Below are 16,773 nucleotides of genomic sequence, written 5' to 3' on the forward strand. Positions count from 1 at the left end.
ATAAAGCGTGCTTGTGGCCGCGCCGATCAACAGGATGATACGCGAGTTCCAGGAAAGAACTCTATCTGGGCGATCCCGGATTTCGTAATGTTGCCTCACGGCGGGCAAGTTCCTTTCGGGTGACCGGACTGACCGGCCGAAAATTACGCGAGAAAACAGGTGGAACGGGACGGTGGACGCGCGACACGCAATCGTCCTGTGTTCGCGCGGTCGTTGGTGACCTCGGCGTCTCGCAACGACTCGCAACTTCCATAAAATCCTGGAAACCCCGCGCATTTACTTTTTACATAATTGTAACCGCGTAGTAACGGTTCCGCCGAGCGAGAGAGGGGAAAAAAGCGCGACTGTTCCGCCTCCCTTTCCCCTTTCGACAGCGAAGGGAGGGGGGAAATTAGAAATTTCAATTAGCGCGAACGCGTTTCCTAATACGTGCGCCTTATACGAGAGCGTGAGAAACCGAACGGTTCGCGATTTTTACCGGTACTGGTTTTTTATCTGCAGATCACATTTATTCAGTCGATCTCGGCGACAACGACCGCCACCGCTCGATTCCGATTAACAGATTAATCAATATTGATATCCAGCAACTTCTTATATCACGCACCATAATTTTCTCGCGACAGTTTTCTAACGATGGTCTGAATGTTCTCGTGAATAGATCGCGCGTATTTATGCAGATATTTTTATCGTTAGGAAAATATGTAGGCAAAAGCAGATATATAGATAAGAAATAAAACTGCGAGATAAGCGGGTAGAGATTTTAATGACTCTATTTTCTTATAATTCTTATTTATCCCCTTATTATCCGCTTTGCGATTCTAGCTTAGAGAATTTCAATTCTTTCTAGAGTTTCTTCTGCGTTTCTTCTGCAATTGATTAACACTGTGGATACATTGTTATTAACCCACCGGTATCTCGGAGCAAACCGCACTGTTCCTCTTCCGCATTTTTTATTTCTTTCACAGAGGAAGCGCTGCAAGTTCGCGATGAAGACGCCAAGGTGTAAATCAACTCCCTCCCGCGTATATTATAACGGCGGTTTCCGGGCCGCATCCGGGCCGTTTTGCGGAGAAAGCGGATCGCCGGGTGTATCTCAATACTTGGCGTCCGCTCTTGAAGGCCGCTTCCGGTGCGAAACGTGCGGTTTCCGGCGCATGTACAATATCGGCTACGCGCCTCGGCATATCGATAGTCAGTAAGAACGAGGCTCTCGCGAGCGCCGGTCGCTTCGGCGCGATACTCCCGGTTTACTTTCAAATCGCGAACAAAGACGTGTTCGAGTCAATATTCTCAATCAATATTTCTCCAAAGTTTAATTTGTTAATAAATACTATCGTATGCTGTCTGCATATGAGTGACAAGTGTTTGTAAAAAATCGGAGCAAGCAATTAAAGTGTTTGTAAAAAATTGTAATAGTGATAAAAAGCGACTGCGGTATTCCGAGGTATTCTCTTCGCGTGAAATTATAAAAATTAAATGACTGATTATTTCGGATCCAAGACACGGGATCCTTCACGGTGGTATCGGGCTGACGCGATTCCATCTTCGCCGATCGCCTGCAAACGTCCTGGCGGGTATCCCCGCATTCCGGATCGGCGAGCCTGCATTATGAAATACCGGAGTGGAAACGCTCGATGGGCTCCGACGAGAGGTGCTTTTGCATTCGAGTTCCCCCGATCGAATTTCTCTTTCCTTTTCCTTTTGCGATGCGCTGAAGAACTTCTTTGTTCCCCGTTCCGAAGTGGCTACCTTAGCTCGAGTGAATTTTCCCGGCCGCGCTAGAAACGTCGACGGCCTATTTTTTCCGGCAAAACGCCACTTCGAGTCCTGCCCGATCGCGATCGAGAGAAAAAAGAGAAATCCAGCGACTTTGCAGCTAACCGCGCCCACGCGCCTATGAAACAATCGGTCGAAAGGTCGAGGCGATCCTTGGACGACGCGATGTTCATAAGCTAGCTTTTGTATCGAATAGAAAGAAGATAATCGTTTTTATATAAATATAAATTAAACGTCTATTTCGCCTACCTCATTTCCATGTATATTCTAGAGTTCGTAGGTGTATCCTGAAAAAATTGGATACATCGAACTCGAGAGTTCGTAAAAGATTAAATATATTATTAAGTAAGTGTATCGTGGAAAAAAATCAAGTATATCGAAGCACCGACCTTGAAGCAGACCTTTTTGCCGCAGCTTTGCGAAAAGATATTATTTTAGTATGTCATGTAAATAAATATTATTTACATACAATATAAATAATATGTTATTCCTGCGTATACAGGGTGTTTCCTAAGTAAGTAGACAAACTTGAAGGGGATTGGCTTATTTTAAGAAGAAAAGGTCCTATAAACATGTGTCCTAAACTGCTTCAAAAAACAAGGTGTCAAAGTTGTGGAAAAAAAGTATGAAAATTTCGAAAATCTGGAAAACGCGAGGGAAAACGTTTAAAGATATTTGATTCAAATTTGGTATGCGTACATGTGGTATTAAGAACCATTTTCTAGTACCGATAAAACATTTTTAGATCCACCAGGAATGTGCATCTTTGACACCCGGTATTTTGAAAACGAAGCAGTTTAGGACACATGTTTATAGAACCTTTTCTTCTTAAAATAAGCCAAGAAATATCCCTTTCAAGTTTGTCTGCTTACTTAGGAAACATCCTGTATACATAAATAAGTATTTATGTGAAACGCATAAATAAGCATAAATAATTTTTGCACATTCTTTCTTCCACATTCCAACGGTATTGATATTTGATTACGAAACAACGTACCTGCGATACAAATAAGCTAAACCGATTCGAAGTATACGACGTATAGTCTTCTGATTGTGAGATAATGTATGTACAGATGTTTGCAGTCGGAAGACGTTATCGATGGTTGTCGTTTTCTGTTTCAGCGCCCAGGTCCTCGAACGCGGGTACCAACAACCTGCCGCCGTTGACGTTTCATCACGTGCACGGTGACAACATCAGGCTGTGCAACGGCGGTACGATCGCCCGGAGGCACGAGAGCTTTTGCAAGGGTGTCACGTTTAGCGCCAGACCCGTGCGAGTGGGCGAAAAGGTGAGATCCCCTCGGATCAATTTCTCTTGACGGCTTTGAAATCCACCGGCCGCGGCCGGCGCCCGCCGCCCGATTGTGGGAAACCGGCGACTCTCGTTACGCTCGAGATACCGCCGTTCGCATTCCTCGGAATATTAAAACGGATCGCCGCGACCATGAGAGAACCGGGCTTTTTTTGCGTAGGTCGTTGTTTTGCATATCGTCCAGGTTGAAGTTACGAGCCCCTCCCGGCGATGTCCGACGTACACAGCGCGGGCTTATCTCGCGTGTCCGCCTGTAGTTAGGTAATACGAGCAGATCGTATGGCCGCGCTGAATGATTCGAACAATTTTCAACGGAATCACCCGGTCTTCCGACGACCCGTCATGAATACGCGAAAGGAATACCACACAGAAAAAAAGAAGTGTCCAATCAAGACTTACAATATACTCGCATGTACGCAACGATCTATAATCTTGGAAGGGAGATTATATTACGTTAAACGAAGAAAATTTGCTTGAATGCAGTTTTTATTTAGATGGTTCATTTATAATTGCATTTATATAGTTCAAAGAAAAAAAAGTTGAAATTCTTACAAGAAGATTATGGAGTGTTGCGTATATACGAGTATATAAGTTTTGATTTGGCACTTCTTTTTTTCCTGTGCAGTCGCTGCTATAAGACAAGTGGGCGTCGCGTTAGGTGTTTCAGCGTATTTTCGATTTCTACGTAGCGTATAATTTAGAAGTAGTCGTAAAATTCTAATGACGCGACACGTGGGATGAACATAATTGAGCGTAATCAATTCCCGAGGATGCCTCGAATAAAGCTCCATTTTAGGATCGCCCATGCGGCACCTCTGCCGCCGTTTCGCAAGGTGGCTTATTTCCTTTTCTCTTTCCCCCTACAAATCACGAGTCAAGTTCTACATGGTCGCTTTTCTGTGAAACCGCGCAGGTCTGCGTGAAGTTCCTGGAGATCTCCGACAATTGGAGCGGCGTGATCCGTTTCGGCTTCACCAGCAACGACCCGATCAATCTCCGGAGCGGTTTACCGAGGTACGCGTGTCCGGATCTGACGAACAAGCCGGGCTACTGGGCTAAGGCGCTCGCCGAGAGGTTCGCGGAGAGGGATACGGTGCTCTTCTACTACGTCACGTCGGCCGGCGACGTTCACTTCGGCGTCAATGGCGAGGAGAAGGGTCTCTTCTTCAGCGGCGTCGAGACCCGGGGCCCGCTTTGGGCGATCATCGACGTCTACGGCAACAGCACCGCGATCGAGTTCGTCGATCCAAATCGCCAGCACTTCAACAATATACGCAGAGGCGCCGAGCACAGCAACGAGGACAACGCGCAGCACAGCAGGCACTCGGCCATGGACGATGCCAGCAACGCCGGCCGGGATGTCGAAAGGATCATCGTGCCGTCTATGCAGAACATGTCGATTCATCACGAGCCCGACGTGGAGCTACCCGGTCTTAGGTTTCAACCCCCCGGCGTCATTTTCACGTCCCTGCCCTTCCACTCGTAAGTATCGAGCGTGCTAGATCGTCCACTCGCGTTTCATCCGCGCGATCCAGCTCTGGTTGATGCGTGTCGCGGAAAAGATTCTTGCCCTCGCTGGCTTAAATCGCGATTGAATTATCCGGAGAGAATTATCCAGCACCGACTGAACGTCACTTGCGCAATTACGCTTTCTGATTAGACTCGTTCGATCAAATTGGCAAAGTTTCGCATCACTCAACGCGATAGTTTTTTTTTTTCCCGAGAGAATAACGCGAAAGTTGAAAGTCATCGATTTACAATGGAGTCACTCTACCCGGTGCACAACGATTCGCCGCGCCGTTCAGCCGCACAGAACTAATTCGCCGTCCGCTTTTCACGGTTTCCTAAGACGCCCGTCATTAAGCGAGCGAGCGCCGCTGAGGCTAATCGCTTCCTCGTTTTCTTTCTTCGCAGCACTCGGGGCAGGAACATCCGCTTCAGTAACCAGCAGTGCGTGGCGACGCGCACGGACACGGAGTTCTGTCACGGCTACGCGTTCACGGGCCGGTCGTTGCTGTTGGGCGAGCGATTGGTCGTGCAGATCCTCTCGACGGAACCGATGTACGTCGGCGCCCTCGCTCTGGGCCTGACCTCGTGCGATCCGGCGCGACTCACGGCGGAGGACCTGCCGGACGACAGCGACCTGCTGCTAGATCGTCCGGAGTACTGGGTGGTCTCCAAGGACGTAGCGTCGAGTCCGCAGCCCGGTGACGAGATCGCCTTTACGGTCACGCATTACGGCGAGGTGCAGATGAGCAAGAACGGCGGCCCGCCCAACGTCGTCATGCATGTCGATCAGAGCCTCCAACTGTGGGCGTTCGTGGACGCTTACGGGAGCACTCAGCGTGTCAGAATGTTGGCCAGTAGACCAACGTCGCCGCCCCGGCAACGTCAGAGCAATCCCTCGCCTGCCAATGTCCAGCAGCAACAGCAGCAGCAGCAGCAACAGCACTCGAATCATAGCAACGCCGCTACGGAATTGTCCAGATTCTCCGAGATGGTGCAATTTAAGCCGGCGGTGGGTGGCGGAACGGTGCTCGTCGTAAATCTACCACCCCAGGCCGGTTACCCGACGCCACCGCCGCCCACGCCACAACCGATTTACGCTTCCGCGACGCATAGGAATTCGCCGGCGCAACCGGTGCATCTCTCCGCGGCAGCGGCAGCGGCAGCCGCGCCCGCGCCAGTACCGCATCCCGGATCCTCTAGGCAGTCCTCGCCGCCGTTGACCGGTACGATGGCCAGCACCGGTTCGTCGACGTACGTCGATCCAGTGACCTACCAGAGCCTGGACGGCACCCTGACGTCCGCGTCGTCGCGCGCGACCTCGTCCCATTTGCAGCAGTGGAGCGAGGGCCTGCAGCCGACGCTGACCGGTCAGCCGAGCGAGTGCTCCATCTGCTACGAGCGCAACATCGATAGCGTGCTCTACATGTGCGGCCACATGTGTATGTGCTATACATGCGCGATTCAACAGTGGCGCGGCAAGGGCGGCGGTCATTGCCCACTTTGCCGGGCGCCGATCCGCGACGTTATCCGTATCTATCGGTCTTGAACAGTTCGGGACTGACCGAGAGAGGGACAGAGAGAGAGCGCGCGGACGTCTTCCCGGTTCCCAGCGCCGTTGTTGTCGTCGTCGTCGTCACCGTGTCCATTACCGTGCTTCCGTCGTCTTGGTTTCCTTCCGCGTCGAATCCGCCGTGCTTCATCGCCGTCGCGCTTCTCGCCCGTCTCCACGACTACCGGAACGAACGAACGAACGAACAAACGCTAAGTCGAAGCGGAATTTGCCACCTTCACACTGCCGTATCTCTTTTTCTATTGAAACGTGAGGCACGTTGTTCCGGCAAGTAAAACAAATTGATACACCGGGGAACGAGTCATTTCCCGTGGGATCTTCTCGGGGACTGCGAAGCGCAGAGTTGTGCTCAATCGAATATTTAACGCTATTAATGTTTAAGGCAGTTCGCGACGCGTTAGCGTGATCGTGTCGCTGTCAATTAACATGTTAATGGGTGGACCACGCACAAAGAAAGCAGGAGTGCTTTCGAAATCGCGATCACTGCCACTACTGTCGATCGAGCGAGAACGCGGGGATGAATTGCCACGGATACGAGCAAGCGAGTGAGCGAGAGAGATTGAGAGAGAACAAAAGAGAGAATGTGAGAGAATGAAAGCGATGAAAAGTTGTAGTTGGTCGAGTTTGCTTGTATGTACATCGATATTCTGTCTGCTAATCTGTATTGTAAGTGAGCGAAACGTGAATGACTGCGTATCGTGCGATTGCGTCATCGACAAAAGAGATCGATTCTAGATATTTTCACAAGCGACATAATCGTCATTATACCATTACCAATTACTACCGCGCTCTGAGAACTACCACTATTACTATTCTACTACTATTACTACTGCTACTTACTACCGTACTACTCTTCCAATCTTTAACTATTATTTTATTATTACTATTATTATTATTAATATTCTATCGCTACTCTTAATTCTATTATTATTAGTTGTTCGTTCATTGTAACTGTCCTTAATTACTCGCGAGTAACTTCGTTTTACCACGACCGCTATTATTTTTACGATTTACCGATTATAGTGATGGTTGGTGAATTAACATAGTCACTATCTCGTAGCATGATTATTATTTAATGGACCGTATGATTACATAGCGCAAACTTTCCGATCAGACGCCTAGCATATCTGGATAGCATTCGCGTCTCCGACCCCATTTATATGGGCGATCGAAAAGACCTCGTCGTCTTGTACCCTTGCCACGACGAGAGCGTGATGGACTCGAGGTCCAACGTTGTTCATCCTCCTCGATTATTTTCGCCTTAAACGATAATGTTTGAGCGTCCGTGATCATTGCCGATCGTGTCAGGCGGGGTTTTACCAAAGATCCTAAGCATTTCCCGCCTGTTTTACCCGGCCTTCTCGACACTCCAACGGGCATTCGTGCGTGCAGGCAAATCCTAACGATGACAATCGCTTCAATCTAGCTAACAATATTCGTTTTGCTAATAACGTCACCGCGCTCGAATCTTCAGCGTTTCGTGACACGAATATCGTTTGTACGCGGATTGATTATACGCCTGACGACGATCAGTAAGAGATTTTTGGCCTTCGCGCAGCGATTCTGCAGGTCCACAAGACGCTGCGAAGCACTGTAAAATTGACTTGAAAGTTGATTGCGAACTAACACAGCGAAGCCTTTTTTCGAATACTTTTCTAATTCGACGGAGCTTGGAACTGTCAAGAATTTACATTTGTTCCGAACTCTGCCGCGTGGTTTTACCTTCGGCGATTCGCGTTGACCCTTTGGACGTGAAAAGAGATGAGAACACGGTGTGGCATTGATTTCATTGATCCTCGGACGACTTGGAAATTTCTGTTAATCTTGGAAACGGTGTCTTGCGCGTCCGGTGTGTCTCATCGCGCGCTTGTAAAGTTTTTCATCTCGACGAGAAATTGTTCTAGGCGAAGTTTACCTCTGAATATCTTTGTAAATCCATGTCCTTTGACCAGTTACGAACGAGAACGACGTTGTGTCCTCGTTAGTTGATACTGATAGAGAATTGTCGGTGTTTTAATTTGCGATTTGCCTCTAGAAGAGAGGGAGACAAATTTTTCACAGTCCAGAGACAACTTGAAACGACGAAACGACTTTCGAGCCAAAGGGGACGACGTGTTTGGCCCTTTAAAGAGTTACTTTTTAACGAATACTAGAGAAGCGAGGAGGAAGACCTCTCCCCTTCGAATATATGATAACGGATGCGCAATAAAGCGGTAGTGAAAATCTCTAGTCCAGCGAGCGGCGGACTTAGTCTGCCAATCCAAAAAGTATGATGAAAAGAACGAGATAAAAAGCTTTTTCCCTTTTTTTTTCTCTAAGTAAACGGAAGAGGGAGAATAGGTAGATACAGGGAGAGAAAGAGAGAGAGAGAGAGAGAGAGAGAGAGACACCGAGAAGTTTTATAGATACGAAGATATGCAAATTATTACGCGTGTCTGGCCAGCGAACGGCGCGTCCAAGATTCTATTAAAAAGAATATAACAATAGATTATTATTATTCTATTGATACGATACGATAAAGAACTGTTCTAAAATGTCGCCGACGATGCGACGATAGAGCGAAAGGTGGAGAGAGAGAGAGATAGGGTAAGAGTTATGCTTGATAATGATTACGACGAATGTTTATCACTATTGTCATCGTTATCGCTGTAATTGACGTGATTAGTTGTCGTGTTATTCTGTCGTCAGCTTGGCAGCATCTCTATCATCGCTCTACGTTTCTACTTTGATTTACTATCGCCCTTATTATTATTGTACGATTATGCGACTAACGACTATTTAATTCGGCATTACTTCCAGAGCTTAGTAAGTCCGCGAAAAAGAGAAAGTACATTTTTTTCTTTTATCTCTTTGCAATATCTTGTTTTAAATTTCCCACGTGTCAACGTAACACGCACAAATACAGAACGTTCACGTTTTTTACACCACACTTTACTACGAAAAAAAGGGGGGGGGATAAAAGTTTTACGCGCTATGCGAGAGTTTCTCCGACCGTAATGTAAAGATGCCGACGGAAATTTATACATATGTAATATAATTCGCGCAGCCACGTGCTGTTCCAATAATAAAAAGCCTATAATATCTATAAAGGGCGTTCTGTCTTTCATTCCCCTTTTCTCACGGATTTCCTCCGAAAATCTTCGTTAAGAATTCCCTCAAGTTTCCGATCAAAGAATTCAATAACACGGAAATTCCTCCAAGTTTTTTTTTATTATATCATAAAGACGCAAAAACTCGTATGTCTAAAATAAAAACGATATAAAATATGTACAAGGGAACAACAAAACAATGTAAAAGACCTAGAAAAATGGTACGACCGAATAAACAAACAAACAAAAAAAAGAAACGTTCATTTATCCCACCAAAGTGCATGCGTTCTTGGTGCACGTGATTATCACTGCGAGTCTTTTGAAGACGATCAAACTTCTTCTTCGCCACCAATATCTAAGGAATCCGTGGCGACTTCGTGATAATCCTTCTCTAACGCGGCCAGATCCTCCCTGGCTTCGTTAAATTCGTTTTCCTCCATGTTCTCGCCGACGTACCTGATGATTACAATTCTCGAATGAGGACAGATCATCCTCAAAGAGTCTAAATTTGCGAAATAGAAACGAGCGTAGTTTACCAATGAACGAAAGCTCGTTTGCTGAACATAAGATCGAATTTTCGGTTCAGTCGGCCCCACGCCTCCGCGATTGCCGTGGTATTCGCCAACATGGCCATGGCTCTTTGTACCTTTGCCAGATCACCGCCCGGTACTACGGTTGGTGGTTGGTAATTGATTCCTACCTATTGTAATCCAAATCAAACCGAAAAAAATGTCAAACTCGATTATTACGTGCGAAATATTCTGAAGCGGGATAAATATATATATAGCTAATAAATTGGAATTTGTTCCGAAATTCTTTTTACGTTGACAGTACACACAAAGTAGAACTTTTACAACCAACAATTCACGAATTATTGCAAAATTGTCACGAAGAAATGTCACTAGAAAAAGAACCTTGAAGCCCGTTGGACACCAATCGACAAACTGTATTGTTCTCTTGGTCTTGATGGTCGCGATAGAGGCGTTGACGTCCTTCGGCACCACGTCGCCTCTATATAGCAAGCAGCAGGCCATGTATTTGCCCCTTCGTGGATCGCACTTGACCATCTGCATGGCCGGCTCGAAGCAGGCCGAGGTGAGCTCCATCACGGTAAGCTGCTCGTGGTAGGCCTTTTCGATAGACACGATGGGCGCGTAGGTCGCCAGAGGGAAGTGTATCCTGGGATAGGGCACAAGATTCGTCTGGAACTCGGTGAGGTCGATATTGAGGGCGCCGTCGAATCTCAGAGAGGCCGTGATCGACGAGACAATCTGGCCAATCAGCCGGTTCAGATTCGTGTAGGTCGGTCGTTCGATGTCCAAGTTACGCCGGCAAATGTCGTAGATCGCCTCGTTGTCTACGAGGAACGCGCAATCAGAGTTCTCCAGCGTGGTGTGGGTCGTCAAAATCGCGTTGTAGGGTTCAACGACCGCCGTGGAGATCTGCGGCGACGGATATATGGCGAACTCTAGCTTCGCCTTCTTGCCGTAGTCCATGGACAGCCGGTCCATCAGCAGACTAGCGAAGCCAGATCCGGTACCACCGCCGAACGCGTGAAAGATGAGGAAACCCTGAAGACCAGCACACATGTCGGCTATTTTGCGTATCCTATCCAGCACGAGATCGATGATCTCCTTGCCCAGGGTATAGTGACCGCGCGCGTAATTGTTTGCGGCATCTTCCTTGCCAGAGATTAGTTGCTCAGGATGGAATAACTGATGATACGTCCCCGTGCGTACTTCGTCTAAAGGGTGATGACAAAGGAATGAATATTAGCTTATCGATATTGTCATTTCATTATTAATCGCTGTCGTAAAACGAGCTTACCTATCACTGTCGGTTCGAGATCGAGGAAAACGGCCCTAGGTACGTATTTTCCACCGCCTGTCTCACTGAAGAAGGTCTGAAAGCCCTCGTCGCTCGTGCAGGTCTGCGGTGGCAACATGCCGTCGGGTTGTATGCCGTGTTCCAAGCAATAAAGCTCCCAGCAAGCGTTGCCCATCTGCACGCCGCCTTGGCCGATGTGGATCGAAAGCACTTCGCGCTTTCGGTTTCGATTAATCAATATATCTTATCGCAAATCTACATCCTTTACCGTTAAACTATCACAATAAACTATACACGTCCCCGCTGCTTATAAATTCACATTTTTTATTAATTTTGATTTGAATTTGTGATTTCTAATGTTTAGAGTTGTATCTCGAGATTGTGATAGCGCATATAAAGCCTAAATGATTTAGTATTTTATCATGCGGAAAAACGTGATTGATGATTTTCGAATTGCTAAATCAAATGATTAAGCTGTATTTTTTTATATTTACCATTTTGAAGACTCGTTTGCTTTCAATAAGTGGGATAAACGAGCGCTATTGACACCGGAAATGTTTGACGCGGATTGATAACGAGACGATTTGTTTCGCGATTTTCTTTCTCGTTGTCCAGGGAGACGGTAGAAATAAATGTAAAAATCTAGTAACCCTTAATTCTCAGATAGAATTTTTGTACCGCAAAAAACTGTCGACGTTGTATCGCAAGGATTCAGTTAAAAAATTGAAGTTCTCAATCCCCTAGATGTATCCATTTTTATCATTTAAAAATACAAAGTTTTAAGACATTGAATTGTTAATCCAATATATTCGACATTTTATTATTTCTAAAAATTTCATAAAATTATTACAAGGGATGTTTTTGGCAATAAGAATCTAATTGGGATCATTAGTTAACAACTATAACAGTACTTTCAATTAAAAAAAAAAAAGTTGATGTAAAATCTTTTTTTTACATATTTTTTTCGGATTAAGAAATAATGTGTATAATACGTTATTTTAATTTAATATGTGTATATATATATATTAAATTAATAGACAATTAAAAATGTATAACAATGTTATTAATATGCATTATATCTCTTGTCATTATTAATTCTACTTCTAGAAGGCACCATTTAATCCTTGAATTCATTAATTAGCATAAATAAACGATTATTGGCAGTATATGGCTTATAAAAATAATCTTCGTAAAAGATTAGGCAAAGATAATATTATTTGGTCAGGATTACGCGAAAACGGGCTCACATCAACGAGCACGTGAGATCTTTTTGCTCTTATCGTTCTCGATGGCAGGTGGCGGACCTTTGGCGCTTTGATGTCGATTGTAAACGCTGAAAAAAGTGACAAAATACTTGTTGTCAAAACTCCTTCCGATCAATTACAGAATGTTAGTTCAAGCTAGCTGAAGTGTTAGAAGCACGAGAATCATGATGAAATTCGTATAAAACGGGTAATTCAAAAATTTTCATTCTCCGAAGCGTTCGGTTTTTTTTTTAAATTGTGCTATGCAGCAGTTCGTAATAAAGCGAGAGAAACACCTACTATCGATACGTTTCCGAGCGAATGTAGTCCATGACATGAGATATGCCCACTTGCAACTGATCGCCGATCGGAGTAACCCACGGATTAAACTCCATTCGGAATACAGCCTTGTTACTCACCAGATCCAGATTCCCTGTAATATAAATTCTGCAGTAGGTATACATTTTGCCTAGCTATTCTACTACACTGTTAAATTCGTAGTGTCAAATTAACTTGTCATTTTTAACCATTCCTATAGATCGCCACTTTTACTTAAAATGTCATTAAAATTAAACTAAAAAAAATATAAATTTAACTGAACCAATGAAGTTAAAATAATACTGTTTTGTATTAAAATAATAAGTTTCGACACACATATAGTAGTTAAAAATTACAAAATGTTATTTAACTTAAGGAGTGATTTAAATTTTATCCTCTAATATTTAACAGTGTACGATTTTATATACACATCGTCGTATTCTATCTACCTATCTCGGGAGGTAACACCGTCAAGCGATTTCCTTGAATATGCAGCTCCCTAAGACGTGTCAGTTCGCCAATCTCTTTCGGTAACTCGATCAGATCGTTCTCCCTCAGTACGAGCTGAAATATTACAATCAAGAGAGTCTTACATCGAGAGAAACGGAATATTTTTTTTTCATAAAGTTGCAAAACTACGAAAGCGTTAAAATCCTCTTACAATCTGAAGATTTTTCAACTGGCCGATTTCAGGCGGCAGATACTCGAAATCGTTGTCGGCGAGGTAGAGCGCTCTTAGGGTCTCTAAAGAAAGGACGAATTAATGTGCGGATTTTTGCGGAGAAACGCATTAGACGATTTAACAACCGTGACTGACCCATCATGAAGAAATTTCCGGGTAGGTTCTTTTCGCTGAGATTGTTGTACGTCAAGTCCAACACCTCGAGGACCGGAAACGCGCCGAAGCCGCGAGGAAGCACATCTAACCGATTCATCCTGCCGGAAGTTGAACGCTCTAATAAATTTCCGTCGCGAAATAAAGCTAAGGGTACGCGTGGCACGCCCTACAGTCTACATTGTCTACACTGTTAAATTCGTAGTGTCAAATTATGCTCAATTATAGTCATTTTTAACCATTTTTATAAGTCGCCACTGCTCCTACTCAATATAACGTTAATTCAACTAAAACAATGTTAATTTAATTAAACCAATGTAGTTAAAATAATACTGTTTCGTGTTAAAATAATAAATTTCGACGCGTATGGTAGTTAAAAATAACAAAACTCAAGATATAAGGCCTGCGTTCGTTTATTCCCATTGGGAGCTCTATTGCTGGGAAAATAGTATATATAATACACGTAACGTGTGATTAGATTTTATTTTCCCAATATAGCTGCCAATGTAAATAAACGAACGCAAGCATTGATTTAAAAATTTCATCCTTTAATACAAAATCTACTGACCCCACGTTCAGGATCCTCAACTTCGGCATTTGCGACAGAGATATAGGCAGCTCGGTGATGTGATTGTTGAAGAGATTCAGTATCTCTAAGTTGACTAGATTGGCGAGACCCGGTGGCACCGCTGTACCGAAAACCACAATTGTGTCGTAGGTAATACATCATACATCGATTAAATTGGCGGACAATATAATTGCGTTAAGCTGGAAGACACGCTCACCTTGAATTTTATTGTGACTTAGCGTCAGCCTCGTTACGTTAATCATATTCACTGAAACACGCCAAGACTTTTGTAAACTCATCTTCAGTTTGGTAGCGAAAAATTAGCGATGATTAAGATTCGTAACTTTGTATTTGGTGTTAGATTTTCCAAATTTTACTTCGAGGAAAGTACTTTTGCTCGCAAATGTCGTGAATTCGACGGAAAGGTAATTTGCGTTAAAAAAAAGCACGTAACTTGTCATCTCTATCTTACATTTTTACAAGTGTATTTAAATATATTAAAATCCCGTTAAATCTTTAGAGAATCCTAGATTGTAAAAATGTTCTTTTAACGCAAAACTCAATGTGTAAAAATCTTTGAGAACATTAATTATAAATTCGAAATTAAAATTACAAAAATAGTGGATTTTATGAGGATTTACAAGGTCGGTCATTAACTAGTTAATTTTTGCGTCAAATGTGACATCTATAGTTTTTAGCGACGCTAATTGTAAATCTAAAGTAAAAGTTATAACAAATATAGATACCAAATTTACTGCAAATTGATGGACATGTGTAAAAACTAAAAACTAACTATTAGATGGCCACATATTGAATTTTACAATTTATTCTCAGATTCGTGAAAAACTTGTAAATACTGATTCCTTTATATGCGATTCGAAAAAATCTAAAAATTCTATACACAGGGCGCGAGATGTTACAGCATTTTAAAACCATACATTGCAGTAAATTGCATATTATCCCTTAAACAACATTTTCACAATTACAAAACAGAAAAAGAAATCTCTTTAAATATGAATATTTCATTAAGTTTCGCGTTCGCGCAACGGAGTTTAACATACTGTTTATCTTTAAAAACGCCAAGTGTCAAATTTAAAAGGCCGGCGAGCACGCGTGGTACGCGCGTGCGCCGACCCGCCCACGTGATCCGGTTCCGCGCAGGCCGCAGAACGGCTATGGTGCTGCGGATCGCGCGAGCGGAGAGATCCAGGCCGCGGGCGACAAGTTGCCTAATTTGGCGATCCGCGATGACGCGCCGGACGCGCGCGCGAGGACGCGAGGACGCGCGGATGAGACTCACGCAATCCCGGCATCTCCTCGAACGTCGCGATACCCTTGTCCGCGAGGTCCAGCTCGGGATTCTGGATCTCCCGGGCCTCGTCCAGCACCTTCTTCGCCTTCGACATCTTCCCCGCAGGAATACACGACACTGGCGCGGTCTGATTCATTGCGCGCGCAATCGCCGTGCCGCGGCACACACGTCGGGCGCGTCGGGCGTCGGGCGTCGGAGCAGTCGCGCGGTGGAGAGGAATCGGCGTCGCCCGTTATTGGCGGTGCGGTGGCGCGACGAGTTTACGCGCTATTCTGTCGTTTTCAGCTCGTCAGATGGCGCGGTTTTTGTTTGTGTGTGAATTTCATCTGACTACATATACTTAAAATAGATTTGTATTATTACTCGATTTTCACGAGGAAAATTTGACATAATAAAGCAGAATGACTCTGGGCCAAAGCACTCACTTTTTTATTTCCTTGATAAAAGTTTAGCAATTGTGCCCTCATACTTATTAAAGCGGAACTAACTTTAATTATTTTTAAGCAACGCCCAAACTTCGAAAAAGAAACCGTTCACTAAATTGAACTAAAAATGTTGGTAATTATTGGCGTTGCCATTTCGTGAGTGACGACTTTACGTGCAAAAACAAACGTAATTTTTTTCACTTTTTTTTTCGTCCTTATAGTAGGTATTCTATAGTTAATTGTTGGTATTTAATTGTATATATGTATATAAAAGGATTTGCAATCTTGTAAAATTAAAGCTATTTCAAAAGTACGTAAAATAGGTACAATTTTGTCGGTGTAAATATTCCACTTCAGCATCCTCTGAGTTATAGCGTTTTAATTTATTTACACGCAGTAAAAAATAACAATAAATAGAATAAATATGAGCATAAACATTTTAAATGCAATATAAACAAGAGAGTCATTACAGTAGCGTTTTGTCTTAAAAAAATCACAAGGTAGCCATCATTATAGGCGGTGCCTAAGACGATCTTATTGTTAAGTAAATATAAGATCGGATTACAAAATACTGCTCTGTCAGGACGATGACGTCAGTGCACTGAAATGTAATCAGTGCGTACGTACCTATTGAAGCTGACGAATCAGATTCGGTTGCTAATTACTATCCAAGCGATGATCATTTTCATGAAAGCCGTCTAGCAATTTTGTTGTCAATGGAGTGTAGAGTCGTGGCACACCTGAGCCATGATGTAAATATAAAGGTGTACCATTGCGCATGATGACATCACGTGTAGTGACGCAACGTGCATTGAGCCAATAAGAAATGCCCAGGAATGCAACCGCGAAATTCGAATACTCAATTAATCGTACATTAATAAAGTATATTTATTTAAACTTAAAGTCTAATAGAATAATAATACTACAAATAATAATAATGTTTTGCTCTTCCTTACGCGTGTTTATTACTCGTCTTCTTTGTGACAGC

General features: G+C 44.0%; 3 protein-coding genes across 5 annotated transcripts in view; 1 reads left to right on the forward strand and 2 right to left on the reverse strand.

Moving 5' to 3' along the window:
- Neur (E3 ubiquitin-protein ligase neur) overlaps window positions 1-9,256 on the forward strand; it is a 53,181-nt gene extending 43,925 nt beyond the window's left edge. For all 3 annotated transcript variants that reach the window (XM_071704080.1, XM_071704078.1, XM_071704079.1), the window contains exons 2-4: window positions 2,899-3,065; window positions 4,002-4,570; window positions 5,003-9,256. In XM_071704080.1, coding sequence (XP_071560181.1) covers window positions 2,899-3,065; window positions 4,002-4,570; window positions 5,003-6,143 — 1,877 coding nt within the window. In that variant the 3' untranslated portion in view covers window positions 6,144-9,256. The remainder of the gene's footprint in view (window positions 1-2,898; window positions 3,066-4,001; window positions 4,571-5,002) is intronic.
- A 102-nt stretch (window positions 9,257-9,358) lies between these two features.
- Window positions 9,359-11,323, reverse strand: LOC139771368 (tubulin alpha-1 chain). Its single transcript, XM_071704092.1, has 4 exons — window positions 11,084-11,323; window positions 10,171-11,000; window positions 9,793-9,956; window positions 9,359-9,712 (listed from the first exon to the last, which is right to left on the reverse strand). The coding sequence occupies exons 1-4, from the start codon at window positions 11,256-11,258 to the stop codon at window positions 9,586-9,588; spliced, it is 1,296 nt and encodes a 431-aa protein (XP_071560193.1). The 5' UTR covers window positions 11,259-11,323; the 3' UTR covers window positions 9,359-9,585.
- Window positions 11,324-11,819: 496 nt separating this feature from the next.
- Ics (ras suppressor protein 1) lies at window positions 11,820-15,576 on the reverse strand. Its single transcript, XM_071704088.1, has 8 exons — window positions 15,349-15,576; window positions 14,266-14,316; window positions 14,049-14,169; window positions 13,463-13,581; window positions 13,307-13,389; window positions 13,095-13,209; window positions 12,628-12,760; window positions 11,820-12,416 (listed from the first exon to the last, which is right to left on the reverse strand). Exons 1-8 carry the CDS (start codon window positions 15,494-15,496, stop codon window positions 12,332-12,334), a joined length of 855 nt encoding a protein of 284 aa, XP_071560189.1. The 5' UTR covers window positions 15,497-15,576; the 3' UTR covers window positions 11,820-12,331.
- Between the last annotated feature and the right edge of the window lie 1,197 nt (window positions 15,577-16,773).

This window comes from Temnothorax nylanderi, unplaced genomic scaffold, assembly GCF_030848795.1.
Source record: "Temnothorax nylanderi isolate EJ_2023f unplaced genomic scaffold, tnyl_v1.0 TNYL_tig0039_pilon, whole genome shotgun sequence".
Taxonomy (NCBI): Eukaryota; Metazoa; Arthropoda; class Insecta; order Hymenoptera; family Formicidae; genus Temnothorax; species Temnothorax nylanderi.